The 14,367-nt window shown below is 38.3% G+C and overlaps 1 protein-coding gene across 4 annotated transcripts in view; it reads left to right on the top strand.

The window, feature by feature from the left end:
* The window catches only part of XYLB (xylulokinase), an 85,395-nt gene that overhangs the window by 21,877 nt on the left and 49,151 nt on the right, over positions 1–14,367 (top strand). For 3 of the 4 annotated variants that reach the window (XM_075044956.1, XM_075044937.1, XM_075044964.1), the window contains 3 exons: positions 276–391; positions 2,812–2,885; positions 4,268–4,364. In XM_075044956.1, the coding sequence (XP_074901057.1) occupies positions 276–391; positions 2,812–2,885; positions 4,268–4,364 (287 nt within the window). Of the gene's footprint in view, positions 1–275; positions 392–2,811; positions 2,886–4,267; positions 4,365–12,102; positions 14,344–14,367 lie in introns of those variants that run through there. The other variant, XM_075044946.1, reaches the window with a different exon arrangement.

Raw genomic sequence — 14,367 nt, 5'->3', positions numbered from 1 at the left:
TGCCAGAGTGGATCTAAGCTGACTCATTGGAGAGATGTATACCAACATCTGTGCACTGCGTTCCTCAACATGTCCTGTAATATTTGTTTTCTTTCTTACCTAGTTTTCTCTGTCTCTATCTCTTTCCATAATGAAGAAGTGATTGTATGTTTTAGCTTGCCCAGCTTAATTCAGCTGATACAATAAACACCAATATGGAGTAAAACAACAAATTGCTTTAAAAATCTAGAGCCAAATGTTTTGGGAAATGCATATGGTATGTTTGTGTATTTCAGTTTTAAGAACGGCTCTCTGATGAGAGAGAGGATCAGAGATGATTGTGCTTCAGGCTCCTGGGATGAATTCTCTAAAGCCTTATCATCTACTGTTGCTGGAAACAATGGAAACTTGGGTATGAGCCTTAGCAGGGCTTGGGAGTTCCAGGGGTTGCTTAGACAGATACTTGAATAGGTGTTGTACCAACTTTTTACTTGGGTCATGATAAAGGCCAAGAATTAAGTTAACCAGAGCGAGGGAAATTCCTAATGTGTACTTAGAAATGCTCTGTTGGCAGGCTAAGTGTCATGATAGTATTTTCCTTCAGTATTCACTAAGAAAATGATATTTATGGAGCTCTTCTGGTCATTGAAAGGGTGTTAGCAGCATCTCAGCTGTAGAATGTTTAAAACTAGTAATTTCTGAAGGAGGCTTTCATTAAAGTTTGTTTCTTTTTCTGAAGACTCAAACCAAGTGAATTAAATAGCTCCATATTATTTCTTTCTCAGTTGTTAGAATCTTGTTCACGCATGTGAACAAAGCAGTAATGTCAAATGATACCCAGATTTCCTGCATTTTCCCCAATGTATGTCACAAGAGTTTTTTCATCCCTGTTTTTTCCCCACATTATGGTACGTGAATGAAGTGAAACAAAATGATGATGGAGGAAATATTTTGAAATAATATACATAAACCCATGTATTTAAGTTTTATATTATTTTCTTTCCTACGGTTTAACATTCTGCAAGTGTAGTATATAGCTCTGAATTAAGTTATTGAAAAGTGAGCATATGTGTAATCAAGATTAAAATTTAACCATTGCAGAGCTGGATGTGAAATCATCGCCATCATCCTAGATCTGAATTGATATCCATAAAATGAATTTAAGAACTGTAGGTAGCAAAGTTTTTAAGTGTAGATATTTAAGCTATAGAAGACTTCACTCTTTAGGAAAGTGAATTTAAGAGTTTCTTGACACTGTGAGGTTAGCACTGGTTTTTAATTTTCAGAAGCTCTGTTATGTTTTCTGTCAAATCCAATCTCTGTGGGGTATTAAAATGACCAGGAATCTCTTTTCACTAGAAGACAAATCAATTCAGGTGTTTCAGAAAACGGGGAGAAGTTATTCCAAAACTCAGAAGTCAGCCACTTTAGACAGTATTAAAAAAATTGGAAGTTGATGAAAATGTTGTTACTGATTTGAAGGATACCAGGACACTGCCTTAAAGTTTAAAAATTTGTATTATAATATATTCACTTGGATATCTCAATCCTCTGTAAAATGGGTGTTTTGTGAAAGTCATCGTTAATAACCTTTATGCTTGGATAACCTCTGGGTATACATGTAAAAATACAGTAATGTCCACAATCTGAGTTCCTGAGGGAAGCAGAGCAAAGAAGTAACTGGTTAGGCACCTTTCCTTGTGTCACTTGTTCCCTGCACTCCCTTTCGTGTGACAAGACGCCCCTGCAGAGGTTTGGAGATGGGCAGAGGCAGCTGCTAAGGTGAGGTTGGGATAATGAGAGTAACAGGGGTAGCAAATAGGGAAGGAGGAGGAGTGACTGGGATGGGGGTCCTGTTGCGTCTGGGAGGTACCTGAGAAGGCTAATAAAACCAGCAAGTTTACCTGAAGACCTCATCTGCCAGATTCAAGGTGGCAGCAGGGTCAGAAAAGAAATTTTGGGACATATATCCTCCTGGCAGGGCCTGCAGATCTGTAACCCACAGTGTTGCTTACTGGCAGTTTTTTGGAATGTTAAACTAAAAAGGTTATATGTGCTAAAGCACGGTACTGTTTGGGGGTTTTTTTGGCTAGTAATCGTAGGGCTCCTAGGGCAGCATACTCTTGTTCCCAGGTCTGAACCTTAGAAACTCTCCTTAGTTTCTTAGCTATTCTGTTGAGTTTTTCTGTCCTCATTTTCTTTTTTTTTGGTCTCCTTTCTTGAATATCTTTTCTGACCAACCCTTCTTGCCATCAACACAAAAGAAATCTTTTTCACACTTTTTGTCTAGCTGTCTACAAACCATTACTGCATTTCTTCAGATCTCATCAAAACTATTCAGAGACCAGCTCTGCTTCATGACTTAAAATATCTGATGTTCTCTAATAAGCTCATGAAATCTAATCCAGTGCATGAAGTGTTCCAGTATTCCTGTACTCTTCTTACTAACTTAACCGTTTTTTCTGTTTTGTTTTTTTTCTTTCACCCTTGCATATGACCTACTGAAACTATTTCTAGGATGTGTTATATATTATCTACTATTGCTTGTGTGTGTGTTCTGGTGGATATGTGCTCTTTGGTAGGCTTGTTGCTTATTATATTGTTTGGATGCATAAAACCAGACATGCTTAAATCCATATTGTTGTAAACTGAAAGTAGTTAAATTCAATAAATGTGTGGACTGAAATTGGTAAAGAAACAGGCTGTGTGGTGACTCAAATGTCTTTCCAAATACGTGATAAACATTTATTATCATTTTAGCTATGTGCTGAAATAAGATTTCAACTTTGGGCTAGGAGCAAACATGATGCTCTTTAATGTTCCTTGATGCAGGTTTCTACTTTGATGTGATGGAAATTACTCCTGAAGCAGTTGGGATTCACAGATTCAACAGAGACAACCAAAAGGTAGTAATAATCTAGTTAATGTCTCAAACCTTGAAGGAGTACTGTCAAGGCTTGAAATCTTTGCCATCGTCTTTTTTGTTTTGTCTGAGATACTTGCTTTCAAGTTTCATTTACTGATGCAAGTCCCTGGGATGATTTTCATAAGGAAGTATTTGGTCTGTAGCTTGAGAATATCTACAGTGCAAAGTCTGAACTAGAACTTATATGGTATTTTTTTGTGGAAATATTTACTTTACTGGAAAATGTGGATTTACTGAAACCAACACTGGTTTTGAAACAGGATTAACTTTAAGCTTATTGAGAGCTTAGTACACTTACATGACTTAGTCCCCATCTTCTAAGTTTCAGACACACAGATAAGGATGTGTTGAAACTCTGGGCTATAATATTTTGTCTTTTATCTTGCACTAAATGTGGATGCAAAGTAAAGACCTCATTTTGCTGTCCTGCATGTGTTGGAGTAACGTACAAGCTACATAGTGGTATGTAAGTAAGCGCAGGCTCAAGTCCAGTTGGAATTAAAATAGAAATTAGGTTATGGAAAAGAAAGTTCTTTGTATCTTTTTTTTTTTGAGGAATGGTTGTTGTTTAAACCTGGCTTAAACAATCTGGCTTTCTGGGTGGTACTGAAACTCAAGAGATGTCTTTGATCAGTCATGACTCCCAGTCGATTAGACCTCATCTGGGTGAACAGAGATTGATACTATCTTGTGTTTGCAGTGTAGCACTAGTCTCTTAAATGTTTGCTGTTTAAATGAATGCTTAATCACTTCTAGCTGTTCTACAAGTTGTAGGCACTTACTGTAGTGCATGGAAAGATTAAACTTTTTGTGGAAGATTCTTCGTATTTGTTTGTAGTTCAATATTTTCCTACTTCTGTTGCCTTATATTCTGGTTGACGAAAGGACAGAAAAATTTTATGTATGGAAACTAAATAAATTAATGAAAAGATTACATGGTTTCACTTTTGTGCAGACAGAAATAGATCTAAAATTTTTGTGACACTGCTTAATGCATCTGAATTTTATCTACTTGCTTTAATTTTATATTTTCGAGATATTGATTCTTAAGCAGATTCGGTGCTGGAAAATGCATAGAGAAGAGTTTACAACTTGCAGTAGAACCTTTTCCCATCGTGCATTGATTTCAAGTTTGATGGATTTGCCAACAGCACTGAGGTTATGGGTTGTGTTCTCTGTCACGAGTCTTCAGGTTCATCTTGTGCGTATGAGTGAAGAACTGGGCCTAGTTGAAAGCAGACTTCAGGGTGAAGACAAGGATAGTCAACTATAAATCTGTCTTGCATTTTTAACCAGTCTCCAGCTTGGCATGTATACTGTGTAAGGTGCTTGTTAACTTAATGTATTCCCTCTTTGATACAGGTTTCAGACTTTCCAAAGGAGGTGGAAATACGAGCACTGATTGAAGGGCAGTTCATGGCCAAGAGGATTCATGCTGAAAAGCTGGGATATAAAGTCAGTAAGTATGATGAAAAGCTGCAGAACGAATGGCACTAGAGATCAAACACAAAGATAGGAGTCCCAACAGTAATGTCAGTATTGTGATTCTTGTCCTGCCTGATTGATACAGAAATTGGTATGAATCCTAAATTAGCCTCCTGGAAGAATTTTTGACGGTGTGTTGGGGGCAGGTTTTTGCAGATGTTAACTTTAGAAGGACCAGTGTTTTAACTTTAAGATGACTTCTTTTTCAAGTATTCTTGCTGTTTCATTGTTACCGAGCTGCATTGTCAATTTTTAAATAAGAGTTTGGGCTTCGATAGCTTGTTAAGTGAAAAGAAGACCAGCCTTCTGCCTAAAGCACAAGACTGTAACTCAGAAAATCTGAAATCTATGTTCAGTTCCTGGATCTGCCATAAGCTGGTCACTTACCCTTTACCTCAGTTTTGTGTTAATAAAGCAGAACGCCTTTCCCTGTCTTGTGATTTAGCAAGCAAGAAATCCTGCTTCCTAGAATTTATAATATGAATAGTTTTTAGCACACTGGAACAACAAAGTCAGCCAGTATTTTACCTACAGGAGTGGGATCAGATCATTACTAGTTGTCCAATTCTACAAAAAGAATACAGGCAAGTTGATAAGATATATTACTGGCGTTTTCTGTCAGTGTATCAGCCAGTGGCATCTTAACAAATACTGAATTAACTCATCTTGAAGGTTTTTAACCAATGTTTTATTTTTTAAAATCATATTGTTTTTATTTACATCCTGACCTCCTCCTTTACAAGCCATTGCTTGACTCCTACTTCCAGGCTTTTATCCATAATCATGAAGGATAGAATTTTTTTATTTTTTATTTTTAAGAGAGAGCTCCATGAGATGAAAGTTGAGAAAATGTAGAGATACTGGAACAAATCACAAAACTTGGCAACACTGCCTCATAAATTTACACTGTAAAGGTTTTCCTGTTATATATTTTCTTATATACTTGAAACCCTATTTATTTGGGGAGGTTATTTATGGAGACAGGCAGAGATTCAAATAGATCGTGTTTAAAATACCTGTTTATCCTTCATTCTTAGATTCTGCTGCACCAAAAGCTAGGCTTATATAGCCTAGAGAGCTCGTGGCTGGAGAGGCTACTTTTGCAGGCTGTACATGTCAGGCATTAGACAAACACCAGAGTGCGAGAACTATATAAGGTATCGGACAACTCTGACACAGAAACAAATGGGTAGAAATTATCTGTGAATACATTTAGGCTAAGTAGGGCAGCTAAAGACCTGACTAGTTCTAGGACATGGCTTAATAAGCGTTTTTTTGTTGTTGTGGTTTTTTAATGCTATAGATGCCTACAGTAAAAAGGAGATGGGTGTGATTGCATTGTGTTCCTCTACATTCCTTGGAACCTTGTATGCTTTTGTTTTGTTGCATCCCAAGGGTCTTTTAGCTATTTGGTAACTAACAGATGAGTTGCTTTAAAAAAGAACTGCTGTATGTAGTGTAGGCTGTATGCATCTTCCACGTTTCTTTAGTAGTATTATTTAAATGTCATATTCTGTTATTTGTGTAGTGATGGCAGGCTTACATCTGCATTTGTTGTGTGACAGCTCTGAAAACAGGGTGTGTTCTGAATGTGTTTCAGGGTATGGATGAGCATTGTGGGAATTACTCTGGTATTGCCAGACTTTCTCTTGTTTAATAGCTGCTGTATTTCAGGCTGCTTTTTTTTGTTTTTAATGTGATTTAAAAGCTTATTTATCTTTTGGATGAAATATACAGTCGGGACCCTTGTTCTTATTCAATTCCTTTTAGGCCTTTTCTACATGGGGAACGTACTTTGATTTTTCCAGGAATCAAGCTGATTTACATTCAGAAATACAATCACAGCAGTGTAAATCTTGGGTTTTGTTGTTGTTGTTGTTGTTGTTTACACTAATGGGAGAATACAGTAATAACTGCTCACAAGATTTGGAAAGTTATATAATGACACCTTTTAAATTGACCTGTAACAAAAATTGAAGGGACATGGTCAGTCACAACAAACGCTTTGCTATGGTGTTCTGAGGCTTGTGTGGTGCCATCTCAGTGGTGCAAATGAGTCAGAAGCCTGGGTAAGAATTTTCCTAGCTCTGGCACCAAGGTTCCGGAAAATCATTTTGGCAGTCATGAACCTGCCTCTCTATTCTTGGTCCAAATGCAGTTTGGATGGCTGTAATCTGAAAAGCAGCAGCGTATGTGGAAGAGAATTTTGTAAAAATAAATAAATAAAAATCTGTCATACAGAGTTCTTGGTTATGCACTGTGAACATGACAAACATTAGATAATCCCTTAGAATTTACTTTCAGTTAATGAATATATTATCTTGCTAGGAGCAGTACTTTGAATCTTTGTTCTAGCTAGCATTGCTGGAAGAAGTGCAGTGATGCTGAAAGAGTGTTTTATATGTGAGGTTTTGTTCCCAGTTTGATGTGTCTGGTACATTATAGATCTTATATAAATTACAAACAGTAGTTTAAAAAAACCCTTAAAACAGCTTTTCAGGTGCTGTTTGTGCTTGCCTGCAGGCATGTGCACGGGTTTCAGTGCGGCTGGTGTGCCAGTAGAGGGCAGGGGATTCTGTCTCATGATTTTCTTCTTTAAGGCTGGGATGGCTGTGTCAGCCTTGTTTTGAAAATGGCACAGGGTCACCAAATGATCCTTAGGAGAAAAGTTAAACCTTACATTAATCGTGATTTAAGGGTTTTAAAAGTGTGTGTCACTCTGTTCTAATTGCTCTAATCTTTCTCAATCAGATTTCAGGGGAAATCATTCAGTAACACCCTGTATCCTGTTTTGCTTATGTGCTTAAGGCGTGGATAGAGCGTTGTGATCTAGAAACAAACAAGTGAAGTTTGGTCTGTCCCTGTTGTTTACATCCTCCGATTCAGAGATTCATGCAGATAAGGTGAAGGTTTGCTGTTCTGCCTTTATTTTCCTGAATTTTGATTGTATCATAAACACCTTCTGTTTTGTCACTTCCTTCTTCTGCTTGCAGCCATCCCCTTTTGAAAGCCAAACTCACAACTGGAGTTCACATGCTGGTCATACAGACATGCTTGCTGCGTGGTTTGGGGACTCTCTAAAGTCAAAACCATGGTACCTTTATAGAGAAATGACAGGGTCTGCAACTCAGTGACACAGGTGATCACAGCAGCTATAAAGCTGTCAGTGGTTCAAACTGATCTGCCAGTATATACTTTAATGATCTTGATGATCACTTCAGAGTTGCTTCTATTTCTGACCAAGCAATCCTAAAGTTCATCCTAAAAACACTGAGTGGAGAATGTTGCAGTGGTCCTCGCTTGGACCTAGTGAAGCTGTACTCATGAAGACCCACAAAACTTACTATTTTTGAGAGCAAAATCTACCCCTCTGCCCACTGATGGGTGAAGTAAATCTTGCCATGATGTATGTTATGTACACTGAAGGAAAACAGCACACAGATAGGGGTTCTAGTGGAGATCACACATATAGTCAATAGATGTTTAAATGATCTACTGGTCTACAGTGTAGAAACCTTCATGTCAATGGTGATCTGAGCGCTAAGTCTATACATACTGGGTCAGGTTTGTGCCAGAGTTGTGTTAAATAAGCTTTTGTGGGACTGCAGCAGCAATTAATAAATCCTGCCTTGTAGGTAGGCTGCTTATGTGGGGTGGGGTCTGTGTTGAAGCTGTTGAAGTCTTTGGACAGGGCTTTCTACCTTCAGGTTGTTGTGCCTATCAGTGAGTTCATAGCACTCCAGTCGCCTGATGTGCTGTTCGTGTCACATTTATACCTTTAGGAACCTGATTCTGCCACCTAACTGTCATCAGCAGGGGAAGATGGATAGAAGGTGCCACGTTTTACAAGCGCAAGCTTTGTCCATAAAATCCCGTGTCTGTGTTTATTATGTAATTTACAGTTTCTTACATACATAAATCCATCACTTGCAAATAATGTTGGTGCCCTGAATTCTACTGACTGTACTTGGTGCTTAAGTGCTGGCTGGGGTGACACAGGCATGCCCATGGCTTTGTGCTGGTGTAAGAATGAGCCGGGGTTTTTCCTTAAGTGCTACATGTTACCAGTGTTTCAAATGTGTGAAAGTACATCTTTCTAATTGGATATACAACGGGATACATTCTTAAACAAAACAGCAGTCCTGCAGTGCTAGGAAAAAAAGGGAAATGTCAGAGCATGCTGGGCCTGACTTCTCAGTGGTTAGAGGGGGAACTTTTATTTTCTGAAGAACTCAGTCTAAGATTATATGAGGGCAAACTCCAAGGTGCCAAATTTCCTTTTTCTTCAGATGGTGTTTTCTTCTGATGCTCTTTTCAGCAGATGTAAGGTAGCCATAATGTGTGGCTTTGTCTGCAAGGAAGGCAGTCTGATGGAGCAAGGGGAGCTCAGAAAATAGGAATTAGTATAACATGGAGCAGTTGTGTTTCATCATTCATGTTGTCATGCGGAGGCACAGAAACCTGAAGGCAAGGCATGAGGCTGTCACTTCACAGCAAAGTGTTGGTCCATTGGAGGATGAAGTGGCTCTGGTTTGGCAAGGCTAGATGCCACTGGTTCTCGGGACACTCTGGGGATGGCTTTGTGTCAGGCTATGAGACAGGTTTTTGTGCTGGTGGTTGTGTTTGACTGACTGGCTTCTGTGATCGTAGTCTCCAAAACTCTTATGAATTATCAGGAACGCTGGGGTACTTGTTCCATCAGTTGCCTTTGCCTTCACCACTAACGTGTTTCTATGCCAGTTGTAGCAGTGTTTTGGCTGAAATGAGGAACACTGTGAGTGAGGCCATTTTGTAGTTGCATACAGATTAAATTGATGTTTATGCCCTGCGGGATTTAAATTTCTTAGAGAAATCAATACTAAAATGTTGTGTTGGCTTCGTGCTTGTCTCTTGCTGTTTGCTGCTAAGAGTGCTGATGGTGTTTCAGCAGCATGAGGGTGATGGCTTTGTTAGGGGCCTTTTGCTTCAGTAATTGAGTGAAAACAATTTAAAAATAATTAGAGGACAGTGCCCTTGATGGGAGGTTGAAGTCCTCTGTTTAAAATAATAGTGAATAGTGGTAATGGTCAGATTGGAACATGTAAGAACAGTGATGGGGCAGAGTGTACCGCTTGGTATGTGGTACGAACAGATCATAAATACTCCTTGCCATTAGATCTTAAGCCTGTATTTTTGAGGGAGGAGTGTTGGCTCAAGAAATACTTTCAAATTCATCAAAGGCAGGATCTTCCTCCCAGATAAGCCAGTGATTCTGTTGCAGAGGATATATGTATTTTCTGATGAAACTTCTGGTTGATAAGAGTGCCAGTGTGAGACGGGCAATACCTTGCCAAGAGCTTGACTGTATTCCCTCTTATTTTCCACAGAGCATCAGACTTCTATCACGTAGCAGAGCCTTCTAGGCACGATCAAGCAAGGCTTGGTTTTAAGCCAGTGGTCTGGAGTGAAAGGTTGGTTAGCTTATTACCAATTCCCTGACCAAGTGTTTTACGAAAAAGGGCTTTTGTTATCACTTGGCTCAGGAGAGTACAGTATTAGTTTAACTAATTTTTAAAAGGGTTAGATAAAATGTCTCTGAAGGAAATGACCTAACGTGCTATAAGGAAGCTGCTTATGTGCTCTAGAATTTTTCATGCAGTGGCTATTGTCTTGCTTTTATTTTGTTTTATTGTTGTTATACATATACAGGAAACACAATGAAGACAGAAAATCTGAAGAGTTAATAAAAAGATTGGAAGGGATACTATCTGTCTTTCTTTCCTGACACAGTGATAAAATGTTGTCATTGTTTGAACAATTGCTTTTAACGTTTGGTCAGCAAAAGACCAAGTATGTAAATGGTTCAATTCCTGTGCCCTCATGTTGGGAGAGATTGTTTATGACTGTTTCAGTGGATGTTCTGTTAAAGCAGTATTCAGAAAAATAGCCAAGCTGTCAGTTGGCTGGTTTTGTTAGAGCTTTGTGGATCTCTAGGAGCTGGGGACTTGGAGATCAGTTGGGTTATCTAATAAATCTCCTTTTATTGCTTGTTTTTTAAGACTGATCTACAGTTTTAAATCCAATTAGATTAGCAAGGGAATGACATGATTGCAGTCTATAAGTACCTTCTTGGGGAAAGAAAACTTGATAGTATAGGACTCTTGAGCCTTAGAGACAGAAACATTATGGTTCAATAACTGGAAGTTGAAAGTAGGCAAACCTCAAATGACAAGCAAGGTGCGGATTTTTAACAGAAACTGAAATCAAACAGTGCAGCAATTGACAGTGGTGTAGTGAATTCTTTAGCACTGGCAGTTTTAAGAACAAGATTTTTTTTTTTTCTCCTAAAAACAGGTGCTCTGGTCCAAAGAGTTCATTTATGTTATAGAAGGGTGAGTTCAAAGGATCAGAGTGGTCCGTTCTGTCTCAGACACATGGGAATCTGTAAGAGATGCCATTGCTAGGAAGCTTATCTGATTCACAGCTATATATACATTGCTTTGTATTAATCATTTATACCAATAGCAGCTGCTGTTATCACTGTAAATGATGCCCTATTTTGATGATCATTCTGCTTGTAAAATACTACAATTACCTTAGTTGACACTTAGTGAAATGTTACATATACATTACTTCAAATCTTTCTTTCTGTATCTTTCTGTATTTTCATTTTTGTTGCTCAAATGTGACACGCCTGTTAGTGAACTCTAGTCAGCTCTCCCAAGATTTCCTAGTCCCTCCAGCTTTCTTTCCTTTTTTCTGGTTTAAGGTTATCCAGCTTCTCTTACACATCTCATGTTATGAATCAGTTCTGAGCGCTAAGTGTCTCAATGCTTTCAGCTGCATCAACTCCCATGCAAGGTTTTTCAGTGTTAACAGGGATTCTACTAGAGAAGTCATTCTTTCCCTACCTACTCAATTTACCTGCACGCACAGTGATTTTTAGCTGTGATTGTGTTTGTTGCGTGAGATTAAGCAAGACAGTTTTGCCTTACTTTAAAAGTAAGGATTATTGCCTAAGTTTTTTAAAAAAATTTAAATATCTAAAGCTTTGGTTCCATCCAGACTTTGATTTCCCGAGGACAGCTACTCAGTGCTTACTCAGATTATCTCAAGAAAAAAATAAACAGCTACTCCCCACATTTCTTGTTTAAGTAAAAACCTAATAAAAGTTCATGTGTTTGTGGACAAGTGAATTTTGCATTCTACAACTTTAATTCTTTCATGTATGAAAAGAATTAATCTGGGCAGCTTTTTTTTCTTATTTCTGGCCCGTGGTTTTCAAGAACGTACATGAAGGGTATTCTTTTTTCCGCCTTTAAACTATGATGTTAGTTAGCCTGTATGTGGTGTGTCTAACTTACGCACTAGCAAAGGTGTGCATGGTGCATGTAAAATGACAGGTCTGAGCCCCAAGGCTTTCACGATGTCAGTTTAGTCCAAGTGTAAAGGGTGGCAAAGGATGGGAAGTTCATGAAAAATAAGCTTCAAGTGCAGTATGTACTTCTGAAGTTCTCTCTCTGACGTAAGAACAGAAATTTTTTAGCTTTGCACTTGGAGGCTGGAATTTGGGATCAGTGACAAGACTGACCAGAAGAAGAAAAATCAGATGTGTGGAAGAGTGAGATTAAAGCATCCACAGAATTAAGTCCCTTAATGATATGGTAGGTGACATGAAATTCCTGATCCCCATTTCTGGACAGTGATACCATTTTTCTCTTTGATGTTCAAAGGGCTGGACTTGACAGTCTTTTACAGTGGCCTTCAGCTCATCAGTGCTACACTCTTCCTCATTGGAAAATCTGAAGAATGGATGAAAGAACACGAAGAAAAAGTTTGCTTGAAATTGTCTTTTTCCAACTGCACTTACAGTGGTTGTACAGCATCAGACAGACTTGAAGTAAAACTAAACTCAGGAGTACCTGCTGAGCATTGTGCATCAATTATTACTCAAGTAGAGAGTGAGTTTCAAAACGGCCACTTCTCTACCACTTCTGTTGGTTTTAAAGTATTTGTCTTCCATTTGACAATATTTGAAGCTTAATAAGAAATTGCAAGGAATTCCTGAAAGCTGGAAATTTGAAATTAAAAATAGAAGTATGTATATACAACCAAGCAAAGGGTGGGTTTGTGATGGTTTTATTATTAATAGTGTCTTAAAGTGAAATAGTTCTTTAGAGGATACCTCTAGTGCAGATAACTGCACTTGTCAATCTTTATCTGAAATGTTACTGAAGTGTGGCTTAACTCTAAATGTTTCACCTATGGGTGTGCCTATCTCAGTTGATTCTTCTGAAATATGTAATTATTGGATGTTTTCAGAAGTTCTGGTGGATGGAAGTTCAATTGGCCCCTGTTTGTAGAAGTCAGCCAGCATCTTCCTAAAATATAAATCTGTGTGCGTTTGTATTTCCACTTTTGCAGTAACACTAAGTGAAAGAAATGGCTGCATAGGAATTTGAATGGGCTGAATGGTCTGCCTGAAAAACTCCACTAGAAGGTGTTTGGTGTGTGCAAACACATAATACTGAATTCTTTCTTTTTACAAGGCAACAATATTGCCAAAGGTAGCAATACTAAACAATGTATATTCGTTATAGAAGTAGTATCAAATGCCAGTATTATTTTGGACAACAAATGGACTGACTTGGAAATACGTTCGATTTCCTTAGCCTAAAGTTGGTAGCCAAAGGTTCAGTGTACTTACGTATCTATTCAATGTACTCCATAATTGATAGCAGCTTTCTTCAGGGTTTCTCATGTCTTGTTTTCAACAGGTTAAGATCACTTCTGTTACATTTCAAATATGGGCTTTGTTGGTAGAGGACTTTGGATCTTAGAGGTATCCATGTGCGGAAGGAAGGCTTCTGGGGGCTCTATTCCAGCACATCCTGGGCTGCCTCCTCTGTGTTTCCAGGATTGGGCCACTCAGTTCCTTCCCTCTCCATTGCTGGTATCTATTACTGAACAGGTGAATGTCAGTATTTAACTGTACATAGCAATTTCCATGTATGCATCTCAAGAAGTAATTACAGAAAGCTGGAGGACACTCAACATTGTTACAAATCAGCAAAGTGTTTCAGTTCTCTCAGTGGCCAACTTAAAACATATAAAACAGCAGAAAATGTTGTCTATCAGTCTGTGTAGCAGCAGCCCTGTGAGTAGCATCGGAATGAAGATGGTCACTGGTCACACAGCGGGAGGCATTTTGAAGGATATTTTCAAAAGCATTCACTCTGTTCACTCAAGGTGCTCTTGATCTTTTTCCTTTGTGTTTATTCTGGTCAAAAATGAACTTTTTGTTATTTTGAAGTAGTTCTAATTATAATAGTAATACAAATGTACAAGTGGAGAGCTGCTTGAGTAACCTCTTCAAATTAAGTGCACTTCTAGTTAAATGACTTAAGTTTACCTGCAAGTGAACACTTAAGCTGCAGAGAAAGTGATACAAAGCTTTGTATTTCATACCTAATTCTGTCTATGAACATAAAAGCCTGGTACCCACTGAAATGCAGGTGAACATCTGAAGCCATTGGTTTTAAGGGTGACACATTAGAATAAAAAATTGCTGGTGTATCTATTTGAAAAGGTGGAATTGTGTTTTTAAGTAAACTCCAAGTACTCAGGACCTAGTGGCTCCTTGTTTATTTTTCTGTTTTAAATTCCTTTTTTATTCATTACTTCAAGGTATTAAATTCTTTCAACTAAAGTAGCTGCTATGAGCTGTGATAGAGGTCAGTGCAAATTTCAGATGTTATCTAGGCTGTTACTTACAAGCGTAATCACTGCAAGGGCATTCCTGTTGATTTCAAGTGTTGCCATTTGCATGAATAAGGGTTAATCATGAGAACCAGGAGAGTGCAAGACTATAACCCTAATTTCCAGCCGTTGTTATATGCTTGAAAATAAGCCACATAGCTCCTCAGAGGCCTGACCATTTAACCATTTTTCACTTTAACCAAGGGACTAAACTGAGAGTGAGCAGTTCCAGTTTAGAG

Source organism: Buteo buteo, chromosome 2, assembly GCF_964188355.1.
Source record: "Buteo buteo chromosome 2, bButBut1.hap1.1, whole genome shotgun sequence".
NCBI lineage: Eukaryota > Metazoa > Chordata > Aves > Accipitriformes > Accipitridae > Buteo > Buteo buteo.
The sequence above is the reverse complement of the archived record's forward strand: the minus strand, read 5'-3'. Positions and strand labels throughout refer to the sequence as shown.